This window comes from Nomascus leucogenys, chromosome 2, assembly GCF_006542625.1.
Source record: "Nomascus leucogenys isolate Asia chromosome 2, Asia_NLE_v1, whole genome shotgun sequence".
Classification (NCBI taxonomy): domain Eukaryota; kingdom Metazoa; phylum Chordata; class Mammalia; order Primates; family Hylobatidae; genus Nomascus; species Nomascus leucogenys.
In genome coordinates, this window is record NC_044382.1 from 63,894,915 (window position 1) to 63,913,961 (window position 19,047).

General features: G+C 46.4%; 1 protein-coding gene across 2 annotated transcripts in view; it reads left to right on the forward strand.

Moving 5' to 3' along the window:
- Window positions 1-15,207, forward strand: part of AMFR (autocrine motility factor receptor) — a 65,316-nt gene extending 50,109 nt beyond the window's left edge. For both annotated transcript variants that reach the window (XM_030796863.1, XM_012504822.2), the window contains 4 exons: window positions 7,635-7,769; window positions 9,430-9,513; window positions 12,559-12,743; window positions 13,616-15,207. In XM_030796863.1, coding sequence (XP_030652723.1) covers window positions 7,635-7,769; window positions 9,430-9,513; window positions 12,559-12,743; window positions 13,616-13,763 — 552 coding nt within the window. In that variant the 3' untranslated portion in view covers window positions 13,764-15,207. The remainder of the gene's footprint in view (window positions 1-7,634; window positions 7,770-9,429; window positions 9,514-12,558; window positions 12,744-13,615) is intronic.
- Window positions 15,208-19,047: the final 3,840 nt, after the last annotated feature.

Here is a 19,047-nt window from a genome sequence, read left to right on the forward strand (position 1 = left end):
TGTTTTATGGCTTAGCTTGTGGTCTGTCTTGAATGTTCTATGTGAGCTTGAGAAGAATGTGTATTCTGCTGTTGTTGGATGAAGTAGTCTACAGATGTTGATTGTATACAGTTGATTGATGGTGTTATTGAGTTCAGCTGTGTTCTTACTGATTTTCTGTCTGCTTGAGTGTTCATTTGTGATAGGTGTTGTAGTCTCCAAATCTATTTGTTTCTCTTTGTGGTTCTTTTAATTTTTGCCTCAGTTTGTCTGATGCTTTGTTGTTAGGTGTATATATTTATTAACTTTATTTATGTATTTATTTTTTGGAGACAGAGCCTCACTTGGTTGCCCAAGCTGGAGTGTAGTGGCCCGATCTTGGCTCACCGCAACCTCCACCTCCTGGGTTCAAGCGATTCTCCTCCCTCAGCCTTCTGAGTAGCTGAGATTACAGGCGTGCGCCACCATACCCGACTAATTTTTGTATTTTTAGTAGAGATGGGTTTCATCCTGTTAAGACAGGCTGGTCTCAAACTCTTGACTTCAAGTGATCTGCCCTCCTCGACCTCCCAAAGTGCTGGGATTGCAGGCATGAGCCACTGTGTCCAGCAGGTGTATATACTTTAAAGATGTCATGTCTTCTTGGAGAATTGACCCCATGATCATTTTGTAATGCTGTTCTTTATCCCTGATAACTTTGCTTGCTTTGACGTTTGCTCTGTGAAAGTAATATAGCTGCTCCTGGTTTCTTTTGGTTAGTGTTGGTGTGGTATATTTTTCTTAATCCATTTTCTTTTAATCTGTATGTGTCTTTATTTTAAAGTGGGTAAACAACATTCAGTTAGGTCTTGGTTTTTTTTATTTACTCTGACAACCTCTCTTATTTGGTACATTTAAGCCATTGATGTTCAAAGTGATTATTAATGTATTTGGATTAATAACTACCATTTTGTTACTGTTTTCTATTTGTTGCCCTTGTTTTTTGTTCCTATTTTTGTCTTCCACTCTTTCTCTGCCTCTTGTGGTTTTAATTGAACATTTTATAGAATTCCATTTTTCTCCTTTCTTAGCATGTCAGTATACTTCTTGTTACTTGTTTTAATGCAGGTGTGTCCAATCTTTTGGCTTCCCTGGGCCACGTTGGAAGAAGAATTGTCTTGGGCCACACATAAAATACACTAACACTAATGATAGCTAATGAGCTAAAAAAAGAAAATTAAAAATATCTCATAATGTTTTAAGAAAGTTTATAAATTTGTATTGGGCTGCATTCAAAGCTGTGTGGGCCATGAGTTGGACAAGCTTGTTTTAATGGTTGCCCTAGAGTTTGTAATATACATTTGCAACCAATTCGTTTATTTTCAGATAACACTATACCGCTGCATGGGAAGTGTGAGTACCTTTTGATAACAAAACAATCCTAATTCCTCACTCCTGTCCCTTTTATCATTGTTGTCATTCACTTCACCTGTATATGAGTACATAAGCACACACATGCACAAGCACATATAACTGAATGCGCTGTTGCTGTTATTTTGAACTGAACATTTTGCTGAAGAACAGTTTTTATTTATCTTTATTTATACCTTCTTTGATACTCTTCCTTTCTTTATGTAGAGCTGAGCTTTCTGACCTATATTGATTTCTTTCTCTCTAAACAACTTTTTATTTTTAACATTTCTTGTAAGGCAGGTCTCACAGCAACATATTCCAACTTTGGTTTGTCGGAGGCAGTCTTTGTTTCTGCATCCCTTTGGAAGGATAATTTTGTGGGATATAGAATTCTCTGTTGGTGAGTCTTAACACTTTAAATACTTCCCTTCGCTGTCTTCTTGCTTGTGGGGTTTCTGAGGAGCTGTCGATGTCATTCCTATCTTTGCTCCTCTAGAAATAAGGTGTTTTTCCCTCTGGCCTCTTTCAGGATTTTTTTCTTAATCTTGATTCTCTATAATTTGAATTTGATGTAGGTTTTTTTTTTTTTTTTTTTTTTGCCTTTGTCCTGCTTGGTACTCTCTAAGATTCCTGGACCTGTGGTTTGGTGTCTGACATGAATCTGGGAAAGTTCTCAGCCATTATTGTTTCAAATATTTCTTGTATTCCTTTCTCTTTTCCTTCTGCAGTTCCCATTAAGTGCGTTTACACCTTTTTTAGTTGTCCCACAGTCCTTGAATTTTCTGCTCTGTTATTTTCAGTTTTTATTTTCTTTGCTTTTCCATTTTTTTGAGATGGAGTCTCACTGTGTCACCCAGGCTGGAGTGCAGTGGCACGATCTCGGCTCACTGCAACTTCCACCTCCTGAGTTCAAGCAGTTCTTCTGCCTCAGCCTCCCCAGTAGCTGGAATTAGAGGCGTGCACCACTACACCTGGCTAAATTTTTGTATTTTTAGTAGAGACAGGGTTTCACCATGTTGCCCAGGCTGGTCTTGAACTCCTGACCGCAGATGATCCACCCGCCTTGACCTCCCAAAATGCTGGGATTACAGGTGTGAGCCACTGCACCTGGCCTGCTTTTCCGTTTTCAAAGTGTGTATCTCAAGCTCAGAGATTCTTCCCTCAGCTGTGTCCATCTATTAATAAGCTTGTCACGGGAATTCTTCACTCGTGTTGGTGTTTCTGGTCCCTGGCACTTCTCTTTGGTTCTTTCTTAAGATTTCCATCTGCCTGCTCATGCTGCCCGTCTGTTCCTGCATGCTGTCCACTTTATCCATTAGTGCTCTTTGCATATTAATCATAGTTTTAAATTCCCAGTCTGTTAATTTCAGCATCTCTGCTCTGTGTGGCTCTGATGCTTGCTCTGTCTCTTCAAATTGTGTTTTTTGCCTTTTAGTATGCCTTATAATTTTTTCATGATAGTTGAACACGATGTACTGCGTAAAAGGGACTGTGGTGAATAGGCCTGGCATGATGTAGGTGTCGGGGGAAGGAAAGAAGCATGTTGTAGTCCTGGGATTAGGGCTCCGTCTTTTAGTGAGCCCATGCTCTGGACTGTGAACTTCAACCTACTTCTCAGTTTCCCCTCCTCCTGTGGGACAGGATGGTTCGAGTGGACTGGAGTTCCCTCAGGTCGGTGCAGCTCTGATCAGACCCCAGCAGATGAGATTCTGGTTGAGTAGTTTCTCCTGAGGGCAGACGTTGTTAAGAACAGAGTGCCCTGGCTGATTTCACTGAGGTGCTTTTTCCCCTCCCTGTGCTGGAAGCAGGAAGGGATGCTTGTTGGATATTTACTGAGAATCCTGATCACTCCTGGCACTCAATCTCCCAGTATTACAGTGGAGCACCCCCTGCCAGAGTGCCCTGGAATTTTTACATCTCTGTTGTTACACTGAGTCTGTACCAATTTGTCAGTTATAAGTCAGGTTTTCCTCCATGGTTTTTTTGTTTTTTTTTTAAGACCGAGTCTCGGCCGGGCGCGGTAGCTCACGCTTGTAATCCCAGCACTTTGGGAGGCCGAGGCGGGCGGATCACGAGGTCAGGAGATCGAGACCACGGTGAAACCCCGTCTCTACTAAAAATACAAAAAAAAAAAAAAAAATTAGCTGGGCGTGGTGGCGGGCACCTGTAGTCCCAGCTACTCGGAGAGGCTAAGGCAGGAGAATGGCGTGAACCCGGGAGGCGGAGCTTGCAGTGAGCCGAGATTGCGCCACTGCTCACTGTGTCGCCAGGCTGGAGTGCAGTGGCGAGATCTTGGCTCACTGCAACCTCTGCCTCCCAGGTTCAAGCAATTGCCCTGCCTTAGCCTCCCGAGTAGCTGGGACTACAGGCATGCACCACCACACCTGGCTAATTTTTTGTATTTTAGTAGAGATGGGGTTTCACCATGTTGGCAAGGATGGTCTCGAACTCCTGACCTCAAGTGATCCACCTGCGGGATTACAGGCGTGAGCCACTGTGTCAGGCTGTTGTTTTTTAAGGGTAGATTGGAAAGCACGTCTGGTATGTGCATAGGAATGATCACTGAGGGGCAGAGATTGATGGGACAGAACAAATAGAAGAGTCAACGGAAAGAACAGGCTAGGGTGGGGAGCTGAGCAGGAGAGAGGGTTGTGAGGAGGGATGGATATAGCTACGGGCATATTGAGATTTAGTTTAAAAAGAAGGCGTGGCTCACAGCCAAGGGGTGGAAGCAACTGAAATGTCTATTGGAGATGGAGGGATAAGGAAGATATGGCAAACCTGTACAGTAGGATAATACTCAGACTTCAAAAGGAAGGGAATCCTGTTGCATGCTGCAGAATGAATAAACCTGGAGGACATTATGCTACATGAAATAAGTCTACCACAAAAAGACAAATACCACATAAAACTCTTACAGACAGCAGAATGATGGCTGCAGGAGGGCTGGGGCAAGGCGAAATACGAGTGTTGCCCCATAGATATAGTTTCAGTTTTGCAAGATGAAAAAGTTCAGGTCTGTTGCACAGCCATGTGCCTGTAGTTAACACTGCCACACTATGTAGTCATCCCTTGGTATCTGGGGGTTGGTTCTAGGACCCCCTCCTTCAGATACCAAAATCCATGAATGCTCAAGTCTCTGATATAAAATGGGACACTTTAACCCTTAATAGTTTAAGGTAAAAAAAAAAAAGATGGGGGAAGGATACTGTTTGCATATAACCTGCGCACATCTTCCATGTATTTTAAATCATCTCTAGACTACTTCTGATACCTAATACAATGTAAATGCTGAGTAAATGGTTGTTACACACTGTATTGTTTAGGAATAATGACAAGAAAGCCTGTGCACGTTCAGTACAGACACAGCCATCCTTGGCCTAACTATACAGTACATGTCAGCAACAACGTAACACTTGCTCCAGGGCTGGCTGAATCAGCCTGTGAAACTCACCTATATGGTGGTACTGAGGGCTCACTTACACTGCCAAATGGTTAAGATGGCAAATTTTATCTGCTTGGGGCCATAATAAAAGAAGGAAGCATGACTCTCCTGGCTCCTCTTTCTCCTTAAACCTCAGCTGGGCTGCCAACAGAGAGTGAGGGTGACATCTTGGTGCATATAGGTGGCCTGGGAGTGTGGTCGCCCAGTGCAGTGCTGGGCTCATGGCAGGCATTGCGGGGGTTCTTTGGGGTCAGGCAGCTGTTGAAGCTCTGCAGCTGGACCATCCCACCCACCTCCTTTAAAAAGTCAAGACTTCAAAGGTGTGCAACCCTCCTAGGAATCAGAATTCCCTTCTTGGAGTTGTTTAGAATTCTCAGGCAGGCCCTGGCTATTCTTCCTCCGGTTCTGTGATGGTTTGGAGTGGACTATTTTTGGTACAACTAATTTACTGGAACCATGCATTTTTTATTAAGATCTAATAATTAACTTGCTGGATTTTCTGGTAGAAAAGCTTTGGTCTAGTAAAATGAATCTTAGGCATTTTTTATTTGGGAAATGAGGGGGAAGCTGTTTAAGAATAAAGAGAAATTTTATCTGATTTTAGAGGTTTTTATGGACTCTTGCCCAGTTAGATTTGACCTGACCTGGGAGAATAATGATCAACTCATGTTTACATAAACAAGCTGACTGCAGGAACAAGGAGGCCCTGGGGGCCCTGGACACTGCTTATGTTGCCAACATTCCACCCCCAGCAAGAGCTCTAAGCAGAGCTCGGTGCCGACCTTTTCCTTCAAGGTCCTGACGTTGACATACTCCCTGTTCCTTCTACAGTCAGAACAACGTGTTCCTAGGAGCTAATATCTCAGGAGGACGTTATTGTGCCCCTAAGGCAATTATTTTTTTCTTCCTTTTTTTGTTATTAGAACTTTTCCAAAAATAAAACCTTGAATGTAGACATTTATAGAATTAATTTACATATGTGGAAAAAAAAATCCAGAGCTGCTTGGATGGAAGTATGGATGGTGGTGTGGCCAGGCCTATGCCTGCTCTCCCTACACACACACCCACCCTAGAGCCCTACATAAACTCTGAGATGTCTCCAGAGTACAGTTGGAAAACTCAGCTCCAGGGCAGTATAAGGAATTTGCATTCTCTGTAATTTTTTTAAATTGAGATATAATTGAAATAGAGTAAAAATTTATCCTTTTTAATATCCAGTTCAACACATAATTGTGTATCATCATAATCAAGATGTAGAACAGTTTGATCCCCACCCTCCAGAGCTCCACCGGGTCTTTTTGTAGTCATGTCCTTCCCCAACCCTCAGCCCCTGGCAACCACTTCCTTCCCCAGTCCTCAGCCCCTGGCAACCACTTCCCCCCCCCCCCCCCCCCCCCCCCCCCCCCCCCCCCCCCCCCCCCCCCCCCCCCCCCCCCCCCCCCCCCCCCCCCCCCCCCCCCCCCCCCCCCCCCCCCCCCCTCAGCCCCTGGCAACCACTTCCTTCCCTGACCCTCAGCCCCTGGCAACCCACCACTCACCTTCCTTCCCCGACCCTCAGCCCCTGGCAACCACTTCCTTCCCTGACCTTCAGCCGCTGGCAACCACTTCCTTCCCTGACCTCAGCCCTGGCAACCCTTCCCCTTCCCCTGACCCTCAGCCCCTGGCAACCACTTCCTTCCCCAGCCCTCAGCCCCTGGCAACCACTTCCTTCCCTGACCTTCAGGCCCTGGCAACCACTTATCAAGTTTCTTTCCCCATAATTTTGCCTGTTTCCAGATGCCATATAAATGGAATCATACGCCTGGCTTTTGAGTCAGACCTCTTTCACCTAACATGATGTATTTGAATTTTATCCATGCTATGTGTATCAGAAGTTTGTTCCCTTTAGGAATTATATCTTTAAGGAAAACACATTTTTATACCCAAGATATTTTGAGCTTTAAAATGAATACTTTTAAAACATTTATTTATTTGATGTGTTTACAGGTTACAAGTGCAGGTTTCTTACATGCACGTATTGCGCAGTGGTGAAGTCTGGTGAAGTCTGGGCTTTTAGTGTTACCGTCACCTGAAGAGTGAACATTGTACCCAATAGGTAGTTTTCCAACTCTCCCCCGCTCCCCTCCCCTCCCTACCCTTCCACCTTTCATGGTACAATGTCTCTTATTCCACTCTGGATGGCCATGCATACTTGTTGTTTAGCTCCCACTTAGAAGAACATATGGTATTTCAGTTTCTGTTCCTGAGTTACTTCACTGAGAATAATGGCCTCCAGTTTCATCAATGTTGCTGGAGAAGATATGATTTTTTTTAATGGCTGAGTAATATTCCATGGTATATATGTGCCTCATTTTCTTTATCAAATCCTGTGTTGAAGGACGCTTAGGTTGATTCCATATTTTTGCTACTGTGAATAGTGCTGCAATAAACATATAAGCGCAGGTATCTTTTATATATAATGATTTCTTTCCTTTTGGGTATATACTCAGTAGCGGGATTGCTGGTTCGAATGGTAGTTAAAATGAACACTTTTTAAAACTGGACTATTCTAGTCGAGCCTCTCTTGGGATCCAGTTGGTTTTCTGTGCTCTTCTTATGTTGAAATTGATGCTGTCCACAGTTGCCTGTTTGGCTTCCTGGAAAAATACTAAAGGGACTGCAGTGTGAAGGTGACCTACCGAATAAAGGTGGCTCCTTTACCTGTGTTTTCAGGGCATGACGCCACATTCACTGCCCAAAGCCTGCCAGACACTGTGACTTCAGTGAGCAACTGTTGACAGTAAACGTTTCTGTGGATTCTGTATTTGTAATCCTGTAGGCTCATCAGATTCAAGAGATGTTTCCCCAGGTTCCATACCATCTAGTGCTGCAGGACCTCCAGCTGACACGCTCAGTTGAAATAACAACAGACAACATTTTAGAAGGACGGATTCAAGTACCTTTTCCTACACAGGTAAAACTGGGGTTTTAAAGCATAATAAATGGATTCTATCTTCACAAAGATTGAATACTGTAGGTTAACCGGTTTAGTTACTTAACAGCTGAATATCATTTATGACTTAATGAAGGGTTTCTATAAACTCTCTAACTTTCCCAAATTAATAACTGAGAACAGGCACACCAAAGATAAGGTGAGTATTTGAGTAACTTTTTGTTCAAATATACACTCTACACCAGCCTGCCCTTGCCAGTCTAGGAAGTCCTAGTATTGGTTCCTGTTGGACAAGGATTGGCAGCATTTTTTTGTTTAAAACGCAGATAATAAATATTTTAGGCGTTTCAGGCCACATTATCTTTGTTGCTTCTCAACTCTGCTGTCATACAGCAGCCATGGATAGTATTTAAGTAAATGAGCAAGACTGTGTTCCAATAAAACTTTATTTACAAAAATAAGAGTAGTGAACTTGGCCTTCAGGCTGTAGTTTGCCAACCCCCTGCCCTAGGAGCTGTGCCATCTGTCCCTAATTGGCTTTGCACACTGGTGTGGTGTTCCACTAGCTACTGTTCATCTATCTGAGATGGTATTTTTGATTTTTAAAAAGGTCAGATCTCTACTTTGATGAACATAAGAAGTATTAATATAGATGAGCCTTCTGGCAGGACCGTGGAATTTGTATATGACCAGGGAATAATCTACCCCAAATTTTTCAATTTTAGTATGTAAAAATATGTGGAAATCTATTAATAAAATTATAAAACCTGAGACTCTGAAGAAGAAAGAGCATAGACTCAGTCACATGGGCTGAGATATTGGATGTGGTTCCCAGTTCTCAGCTCTTTGACCTGGCTGTTGGCTGTGGATTTCCCCAGAAGTGGACCCTGGGACAAGATTTGAATGCACATAGTTTGGGAAGTGGTCCCAGGAATCACAGGTTGTGGGTGGGGACATGAGCTGGGGAAGGGAGAGTGGCCAGTAATGGGTTTGTTATCAAGCAGGTTTGTTATCACTGTGGGTGACTGAAGCTCCTTCCCATTTGGGGCCTCTGGGATCCAGTGCAGAACATACCCCTCACAGGAGATGAGGAACTGGGGTGTTCACAGAGTAATTCCCTCCCTCACTGGTTGAGGGCTGCCTCTGGGGGTGGCTGAACTACCTTATGCAGCCAGAGAAAGTCCTCAGGCAATGAAATACAGACACTGGTGAGCCAGCACTGAGGTGGCAAGGCCTTACTGGCTGGTCCCCAGTGTCTGCAGCATTGTGTGAGATCTTAAACTTGGCCAGAAGGACAGTAACAGCAGCACCTGTTTCATAGGACATGAAGATAGACGAGACAGTTATGTCCCAGTTTTCCTTGGTGCCATGCCGAAGTTAGGTGTTCAGTGAGTGTTCTCTGCTGTTATCATTGTTTTTGTTGTCTAATTACTGTTATTCAAAAGGAAACTAAATGTGTGGCCAGTTGCTGACTCTCAGACTTGGAACTCTAGGTTAGGCCCCAGGCTCCTTTGTCTTGCTTTTAATCTTTATGGCATTTTAATTTCTGTGGTGCTGTAAACTTCCTTCGAGTTACAGGCTGGGTTGGGTACCACAGCTCCCTCTGCACACCAGGGTTTCCCTGTCTGTGATTTGATTTCTGTGTGACTCTGGACTGTTTGTGGTACTGTTTCTCTTCCAGCGGTCAGATAGCATCAGACCTGCATTGAACAGTCCTGTGGAAATGCCAAGCAGTGACCAGGAAGAGGGAGAAACTTCTGCTCAGGTAAGACCCGCACTCTAGTGAGAGTGAGTTCATGGAGCTGTGGAGGGGGAATGTGGTCCCGGCAGTGGTCTTCCTCAGTCCTGAAGCTTGCAAGGCTTAGGGCAAGAGTACAAAAGAAACTGTGCTGTATCCACCCCAATCGTGAAGGATAGCAAATCAGGCTGTGCCCGTGGTTTGGCCTGTGTTTCCACGCAGGGCTGGCAGCCACTCCCTGGGGATTGCCCTCATGTGCTGGACGAGAAAGGGGTTGTGTTCCCCTGGGCCAGCCCTGCCACCTTCAGCCTGAGTGAGAGCCCGTGGAAGGACAGAGAGAAGCTGGGCTCAGGACCGTGAGGGTGCCTGGACCCATCTAAACCCAGATGGGGATAGCCTAGGGCAAGCTCTGCAGGGAGCCGAGGCCATTGAGATGCCCTCCCCCACACCTCACTTGTCAAACTCAGGATTTCCAGATACATCCATGCATTTTGCAAAACTGAGACTGCCTGAGCTGGGTGGGGCTGGGGGGAAGCATGGCTTTCTTGAGAACCAGATCTGTCTGTTGACCCACTTTGGGTGCCTTGAGGTGGCCACCCTAACTCCAAGCAGCAGGGCCGAGGTGCCACCTCCCCCCACCCCCTACCCGCGCCCTCTGCCCCTACACCTGTGGTCCTGGATCCCACTTCTCTTCTGTGATTCTCATTCGCTTCCTCAGTTACCATACTGTTAGAGCACTTTCTTATGCGACCACAAATAAAAACTGGACAACCCTGCCTTGGCCTTTCTGTGTTTGTGCCATGTGGGGCTTTCCTGCACGCGGGCTTGGGTCTAGGATGGTGCTGCCTTCCTTACCGGGGTGCACAAGGTCTCCTCTAGAAGCACTGGTAAGTGACACAAGCTTTCACCTCTTGTGTTTTTCTCTACAAAGAGGAAACAGTAAACACTACTAGGCCTTCTTCAAATCTGTTGCTGGGTTAAGATTTTCATATCCACGTCTGTAATTGGATTATGCATCATTTGTGAAATGGTGCATGGCTTCTAAGGAAGGGGTTCATGTCTGCATTTCCAGTTTTTGAATAGCTGGCGCAGCTGAGATATGGACGCTATGGGCTTGGGGACATCTGTGGGTATAGCATATTCAGTCCCTGTCTTGATTTTCCACTGCTGCTTCTAGAGTTAGCATGAAGAGTTCTGGATTTTATATATATATATACACACACACACACATACATAATGGAGGAAAGTATGTGTTTCACAAGGAACCTTGCTGTGCAACATTTTTGGCCATTTGTGAAGAAATACAAAGCCCTTGAATAACAATTAGTTAACAGAAACCTCAGTGTAGCCCAGTAAGCTTATCAGCTCCACTCTCCCTCTGTTCTAATGTCTGCCCTGCCCCGCTCAGGCTGGTATTAGTCAGGCATGCAGCTGCACAGAGCAGGTCGCGGTGGGCGGCTCTTTTCTTTCTAACATCTCGCCTCCTCGCTCACCATTCTTTCTAACCTGCTCTAGGGTCAGGCTTAGAGGAGAGGGATAGAGTAGGACAGTGAGACCCCAGCGTGTGTGTGTGTGTGTGTGTGTGTGTGTGTGTGTATACGTACGTACATGTGCCAACTACGTGTGTCTGTGTGTGGGTGTACATGTTATGCCAACTATCTCCCTGTCCCCATCTGGCCCCAGAAACTCCTCCTTTGACCCTGGGCTGGCTATTGATGACCACTCCCACCTTTATGGTGGTCCCATTACCTCTCCAAGTGGTCCTTTTGGGCAGAGTTGTTTTCAACAACCTTAGGTTGGTTCCCTCGTGCGGGAGCCCTGTCCAAGCTCCAGGACACACACAGTGTTGTCTGGAGTCAATGGAAGGCGAACGTGCTCCCGTCACAGCTCCCCCTGCCCTGTTTTTTTATTGGCCCCTGCCAGTTTCTTTCTGTAGATTTCTCAAGTGTATGCAGCCACCAGTTCCCCCGTCCTTTGACTCTAGGGGATACGAATGGTTCTCTTGAAGTTCCCTCTCGAGCTTAGCTGAAGGCAGGAAAAAGTGAGGGTAAGTCCAGCAGGAACTCTGAAGTAAAACAGCCTGCCTCTCAGCTGCACCCACCTCCACTCTGTCACAGCCTAGAAGCGGGCCATGGGCTGACCCTGGCCAGCCCAGGTCTGCATCTGGGAGCATGAGCAGCGCAGATGGTCAGGCACCTGCTAGGACTTGGGGGTGCCTGGGCATTGTCGTGGACTTTGGAGCTTCAACCAAAGCCAAGGAACCATATAATCTATCCTGTCTCTTTTCAAAAGATCCTTAGGGCTGGGCACAGTGGCTCACGCCTGTAGTCCCAGCACTTTGGGAGGCTGAGGTTGGTAGATTGCTTGAGCCCAGTAGTTTGAGACCAGCCTGGGCAACAAAGCAAAACCCTGTCTCTACAAAAAAACACAAAAATTAGCCAGATGTGGTGGCATGAGCCTGTGGTCTCAGCTACTTGGGAGGCTAAGTTGGGAGGATCACCTGAGCCTGGGGAGGTTGAGGCTGTGGTGAGCAGAGATTGTGCCCCTGCACTCCAGCCTGGGTGACAGAGTGAGACCCTGTCTGTAAATAAATAAATAGATGCTTAGCATTTTTCCTTTTTACCTCTGTTTTCAGAGTCAATTGAGGATATAAAATTTGTGCAGAAGATTTGATAAGACTGGTTTAAATTTTTGAGCAATTAGTAGAAGTGAACAGAAAATTCTCGGGATGTAAACTCATGGTTGTCGTGTTGGTAGCGTATTCTAAGAGTGCAGCTTGAAGGTGCTTACGATTTTCATGCTGGTAATCATTTACTTACCCTCTGTTGCCGAACATTCTGTGTGAGTCAGGTCATGTTCTTAGTACTGCTCAAGCCACAGGCAGCAGGCCTGCCCTCAGGGAAGCTGCTGCTCCATTATCCGTAACTTGTGGTTCCTAGTTTCTGCCTCCCTGCTTGGCAGCAGCCTTCTCTTTGCGTCCAGAACAGCCGTGTCTGGGGTGCCCTGTAGGTGAGGAACCTGCAAGGAGGCCTGTGCTCACAGCTGCCTCCTTGCTTCCTGCCCCGTGTCCAGACCGAGCGTGTGCCACTGGACCTCAGTCCTCGCCTGGAGGAGACGCTGGACTTTGGCGAGGTGGAAGTGGAGCCCAGTGAGGTGGAAGACTTTGAGGCTCGTGGGAGCCGCTTCTCCAAGTCTGCTGATGAAAGACAGCGCATGCTGGTGCAGCGTAAGGACGAACTCCTCCAGCAAGCTCGCAAGTGAGTCGCTTCTCCAGACCACCTGGCATAATCCAGGTCAAAAACTAGTGGCTGAAGGCCGTTGTCAGGCCCCACGTCTTCTCTTTTTAAACAGATGCCAACAGTGAAAAGCCATTACATGCCACCCCAAAACTCAGCTTTCAAGCCTCTCTTGAAAAAACCAGAGCATCTGGTAACACTGGGCCCTGCTGGTCTACCTCTGATGCTGGTATTGTCAGTCATCTCCTGTGGACCCCTTTGGCCACGCTTGCCGAGAGAGCACTTGTGTGCTAACCTGTTCTAAGCCCTTTATATGAATTACTTTAACAGCTCTAAGAGGGAGCACTGTTAACCCATTCAGCTGACATACAGCTGAAGAAAGGGATGCTAGAGAGGTTAGCACTGGCCTGGCCCTGGCGTCTGCCTCCCAGGCCCTCCCTCTTGACCGCTCTGCCTTTCAGCCGAGCATTGTGCACACACACAGCGCGTCTGTGCGTCACACACCCATGGTTGGTGGCAGCTACAGCAGGTGTGTCCTGTGGATAGAGGGGGTTTTGTTCCAGCTATTGAGGACAGGGCCAGCACTGTGTTCTTCAAGTGGGTTTAGGCCCTGGCAGACCCTGTGATTGTGGGGTTTCTGTGCTGTGTCTGTGGGTGGGTGGAGGGGACGGGCAGGAAGAGACAGCACGGAACAGCACTGAAGGGTTCCTCCCTGGTGCAGAGAGAATTTGTGCCCATCTGTTGGGGGCTGGATGTCTTGGTCATTGGGTGGTGCTGAGTGACAGCTTCATGAAGGTGCCTGGATATGGGGAGATGTGAAATCAACCTTCTGGCTGTGTTCCACAGCTCCCCATCTCTCCCATGAGAGAGAAAAACTCTTCTGTTTTTTCTAGACGTTTCTTGAACAAAAGTTCTGAAGACGATGCGGCCTCAGAGAGCTTCCTCCCCTCGGAAGGTGCGTCCTCTGACCCAGTGACCCTGCGTCGAAGGATGCTGGCTGCTGCCGCGGAACGGAGGCTTCAGAAGCAGCAGACCTCCTAGCGCTCCCTTGCCTTCCTCAGCTGCCTCCTGTGCCCTGTGCCCTGCTGACCGGAGGAGGCCTGTCCCAATTCTGTCCGCTCCATGGAAAGGCGGGCTTGACTGCATTGCCGCTGTATAAAGCATGTGGTCTTATAGTGTTTGGACAGCTGACAAATTTAATCCTTCTTTGTAATACTTTCTATGTGACATTTCTCTTCCCCTTAGAAACACTGCAAATTTTAACTCTAGGCATGATCTCTTCTGGTGTTGACTGGACTGCTTGGGGTGGGGGACGATCAGGAGGAAGTGAGCAGTCGCCTGCCTGCAGCAGGCAGCTTCTACTCCTGCCTCATGCGTACGTCCCACAAATGCAGGTGTCCTGAGCACCACATCCAGCGGGAAGAGTGTGGGGGAGACGCACAGTGTGAGCCCACCCCCACGTCGTGGGGTAACATCTGTTATCAAACTGCTGTCGTTGTGGAAGCATGTAGACTGTGCCAGAGGCCAGACCCACGGGCTCATGCACCCCTGAGCCAGCAGGGCATCTTGGAAAAGGAACTCTTGGTTCAATACCTGGAGCAGAGGAGGGGAAAGTCCAGGGCTATAGGGTGTGATGAAATCACCCCTTTCTGTCCCACTACGTCTGGGACTGACCTTCTGAGCCTCCAGTTCAAAGCCGGCTTCATTTCCGTGAACTCTGGTACTCCTGCATCTCATGAGTGTGCCCCATGGGTCCCCTCCCCTCTCAGCATTTCCTTGTCCTGTCTGGACCTGGGGAGTGGTTAAGCAGCAAGCTTTGGTTTCTGGTTTTTATTCGTTGGTCAAGTAAATTAGGCAGTGCTAAAGCCTGTGGGTTTGGTCCTTGAACAAGATGTGGGCCTTGCAAGATGGGAGAGTAAACTTTGAAGGGCTTTATTAAAGAAATAAAAGAGAACTTTTGTATCTTGCATCCTGGGAGCGCTGCGTTTTCCTAGCTGTGTTATTCCTGGTTTAATTCAGCGGAGAAGGTAAGGTGTGAACCTATATGCCTTGGAGCAGGCCCAGGTTCCAAATCTCTTCAAATTCTTCACGTGTTTAACTTTAAGGATTTGAACCATGAAGTCATAGGTTACAGACTTCAGTTTTATGCCCCATTGGATTACCTTTTTTTTGTTTTGTTTTTTTTTTTTACACTGTTTGAAAGCTTTGTTTTATGGTAGTCCTTTTGGGAAGAATCCAGTATTATCTACAATTATTGGCAAAGTTTAAATGTATTTTACATAACTGAAAGTTTTTAGAATGTTGAAAAGTAATTGAAAAAGGTGATAGGTAAACTTTTAGGCAAAGATAATTTATTTCAATAAATCAAAAGCCTTACCTTGAAATGCTGTTAGTACATTTCTGTGATTTTTAAAAAAAAAATTTGTTTTGCTGAGAGCATAGCTATTTGTTTTTATTGTAAAACAATAATAATAAAAAGCAAACTACTGGTGTGTTGTGTGTGGCTGGAAGCTAAGGCATGTTTTTGTGTGGCTGGAAGCTAAGGCACCTTTTTCCAGAGGTGCCAACGTTAAACCCCATTTTGATTTGGATTTTGTGTATACTATTTTGGTTGGAGGGTTTTTTCCCATGTTTTTGAATTGGGAACTTTTGTTTTTCCTAGTAGTGTATTTGGAGAAGGCAGAACTACATTTTTCTTCCCCTTGTATTTATATCATTTTTTTTTTTTCAGGTAAGTGGGTAGCAAAAGATTATTTTACTGTCCTTGAATAACGTTATACTTTACATGTTGCACCCATTATAGGTGCCACTAATTCCACACGTTCACAGGTTTCTGATGTGTGAAAAGAGAAAATTATTTGGATCAATTTTAGAGGGTCTTGACACATTACAAAACAGCCATATCACAGTGTTTAGAGCAGGAGCTTATTAAGTAGCTTAAAATGATCCAAGAAGTGAAGTCCTCAGTCTGCCTTTCCATTTTACACCTGGACACTTGAGGATTTCACCACTTCCTGGGGGCGTCCGGGACACGTGCTGAGGGCAATGGCAGTTATGCTGGGGGCTTCCCCTCCCAGGACCCCTTTTGCTGCCCTGCTAGCTGCGGGGTCAGGCAGATGGTCCTCACGCCCAGCCCCTGGAGAAGCAGCACTCAGGGCTGTGGGTCCAGGTTTGTAAGCACAGCAGAAGGAGCATCCGGGTGCTCTGGTGAATGGTGGTTGAGCTGCCCCTGGCCTCTGTGGGCTCTTTTGGAATGAGGCTGTGTTGCCCTCTCCATTTTCTTAGTGGCCCTGTTTTGACCACCTAGGTTCTCCTCAGTTTTTGTTTTGTTTTGAATTTTGAGGCTTTTCTGTACCATAGAGGATGGTGGACCATGTGGCTGTTTCACTTGTATTGATGTGAATCCAGGTGCCCAGGTGGCCTGTTGGGCCTGATTTTCCACTTGGGCTAAGTAGACAATATGCCGTTTTATCTGTAGCCAGCCGACTTGATCCTGTCTCTGGTGACTTTCAGTCCTGCTGGAGCAGGACACACATGGAAAAGGAAGCCACTGCCTTGCCGACAAGCCCTGGAAAGGAGCAGCGGCCGCCTGCCTGCCCTCGAAGGCCCTCCGTCATCTGGAGCCTCCGTCTTGCCGGGCTCTGCTGCTTATCTGTTAGGCTAGACGTGGTTCCAACCTTGGCTGCATGTTAGAATCACCTGTGGAGCTTTTAGATAGAGTCATTTACTGTAAACAACTGTAGTGAGCCGTCTCTGGCAGCCATCACACATGCAAGGTCAGGCTCTCACAGTGCGCGACAGAGCAGTCTCTGGGACCAAGGAGATCCAGTCATGAAATACAAAAGAGGGCAGAGTTGATTTGAGAGGAATCTGTCCACTTGCAACTCTTGGGGTTCTGGTTCTGTGGGGGAAAAAACAGGTTTCTCCCCAAGAGAGGAGTCTGTGGTGCCTTTTCTGTTTTCCTTAAGAGCTCTGAGTCATTAGAGGTCCCCTCTAGATCTTTTCATGTGGTACCCAAGATGGCAAAGAAGAAAGAGGAGGGAAGAGGGGAAGTAAGTGGGAAGATGATTTTTGGGAACTGAAGTGCACAGAGGAAACAAGCACATCATTTTTTTTTTTAAAGAGGGGGTTCCAGTCAACTAGAAAAAAATTACCAAAAACAGGATCCCAAAAGAGAAAAAGCAGGAAGGCCTTACCAAGATAAACATATATCTTGAATATCAGCTTTTAATTAAGCTGACTTCTAACCATAGAGCTCTTAAAATCCTTTAAAATCTCATATTACCCAATTTTAGCTGGGACAAACAGCTGATATTTCTGGCTTTTGAGTCTTTTTAACCAAAGATACTCTCCCAAGTGGCAAAGCCTTATCCCCAAACATCAAAAGTCATGCAAATATCAAACCAAAAGGAACTAATTCTCTGGGAATGGAATTGGCTGTAGCAGTGAAAGGGTCACTTTTTTTTTTAAATCTTGCCTGGGATCTGAAGCAGGTGGTTTGAGCGTTTAAAGGATTTTAACTGGTTTCAGATCTGATCTCAGCCGGAATGTTGCTCAGATCATTTTCTGGATGTTAGCATTCCAACATCAGTGTCAGTTATTAGTCCTGGTTTAGAAAAAAAAAAAGTGTTGGATCTGCATTTTTATAATCTCGGTAGTTTTATTTGTGTGCATTTCCCCCCTTTAGAGAATTACTCTTTTAATGTCCTGTCTTACTGCCTTAAGCAACTGCCAGCTAGGCAACAAAAGTGCATTTTGGAGCCCCGTCTTCATTGGGTGGTCTAACTGGGCAAAGAACGGCTCAGGAATCTGGCAGCCCCCAGAGCCAGAAGAGGTTCACAGCGACTCTGAGACTTTCTCAGTAGAGTTTCAGGGCAGAGATCAAAGACCTGGAGGGATTCCACAGGTGGTGATGATGGATACCTTTTGTTTACCTCCTGAATAGAGGCAATTTTCTCAGAGTTTCTTTTAGAAGCTTTTTAGGTGCCATTGGAAGTAAATCTATTTGATTTGGTTCTAATTAGAACTAGCTTTTTACAATTGTGTGCACAGATAAACCAGGGGGGGAAAAGGATCTTTAAAAATATATATAACAGGTTCTGCCCCCACTCTCCTTGTTCCAATTTAATTGGCCTTTTTGCTGCATCCTTTCCAAAAAATGCTATGACCTCCCTTCTAAGAAAAATGAGGCAAATAAACTTCTGTTGGTTTTATCTGCAAAACTCATTTGAAAGTTGGGAAAGAACCCTATTAGAATATGGCTCGGTTTTTAGAGAAATTCAAATATGCCATATATAGAAAATGTCATGGTTTCCTTCAGCCTTCCATGTGGATCTTGGTTTGTTACAAAGTCAAACTGTGGCCTGGATTGCAAACCTTCCCCTCAATAGAGAGGGTAGGTCATGTGCCCCTCTCTGCAGATAACAAGTTGGGGTTTGGGGAACTGGGGGGAAAGCAGAAGAGGTTTAAGGGGTGCCTGTATTGGTTGGGTATTTATAACAGTGCCTCTTGTTCTTCCATAGTCTCTGAAACAATATCCCCTGCCTCCACCCCCTTGATTCAAAAGACTGCTGGAACTTGCCCGAGAGAGGCCTTTTTGAGCCTCGAATTCCCATTTGTTGAGATGTGGAGAGGATTCCAGGTAACTGACCTCTTGGCCGCTCCCCCATCTCACTGAAGACGGCATAATACATGATGCTCTTGGCCGCTTGTACAGTAAGTGGCGCGTGGACACGATGCAAGGAGTTCAGTGGGCTGCCGTTGCCTCCAGGCCCCTGTTGCAACCCATTTGCTAATTATTACAGCAAAAGCAGATCAATGTAGGGGATGGGTGAGACCTACAGTCTGGGGGAGGAACAGGGATCAGACTCTGCCTGCCCCACTGCACCGCTGGGTTACCCCCTGCGTGTTTGGCCTGCAGGGGGCTTCCTGGCATCCAGGTGCAGTCAGGGAGCAAATCGAAGGCAGCCTTCCTGGTCAGGCTGGGCCCAAGCTCGTCCTGGGCATGTGAGTAGCTGGAAACTCTTGGGTGCAGATGGGCTAAGGCAATTGGCCTCATTCTTGGGACCACCCATCCTCCCACTGTGGGGGAACCGCTGGCTACAGAAGAAAGAGGATCCTGCATGATAGGAGAGGGGGCTCACCTGCCCTTCTTGCATTTCTTCCTTCCTAATCCCCACTTCCACCTCATTTCTCGAAAGCAAACAAAACCTGCTGAGGGTGAGGAGGCGCTGGGAGCCAGGAGGAGAGGGCATCGCAGGAGAAAGTGGTGGCTCCCCTGCCCTCGTTCCCAGGCGGCACTGGGCAGTGGTCGTGTCAACTGTGC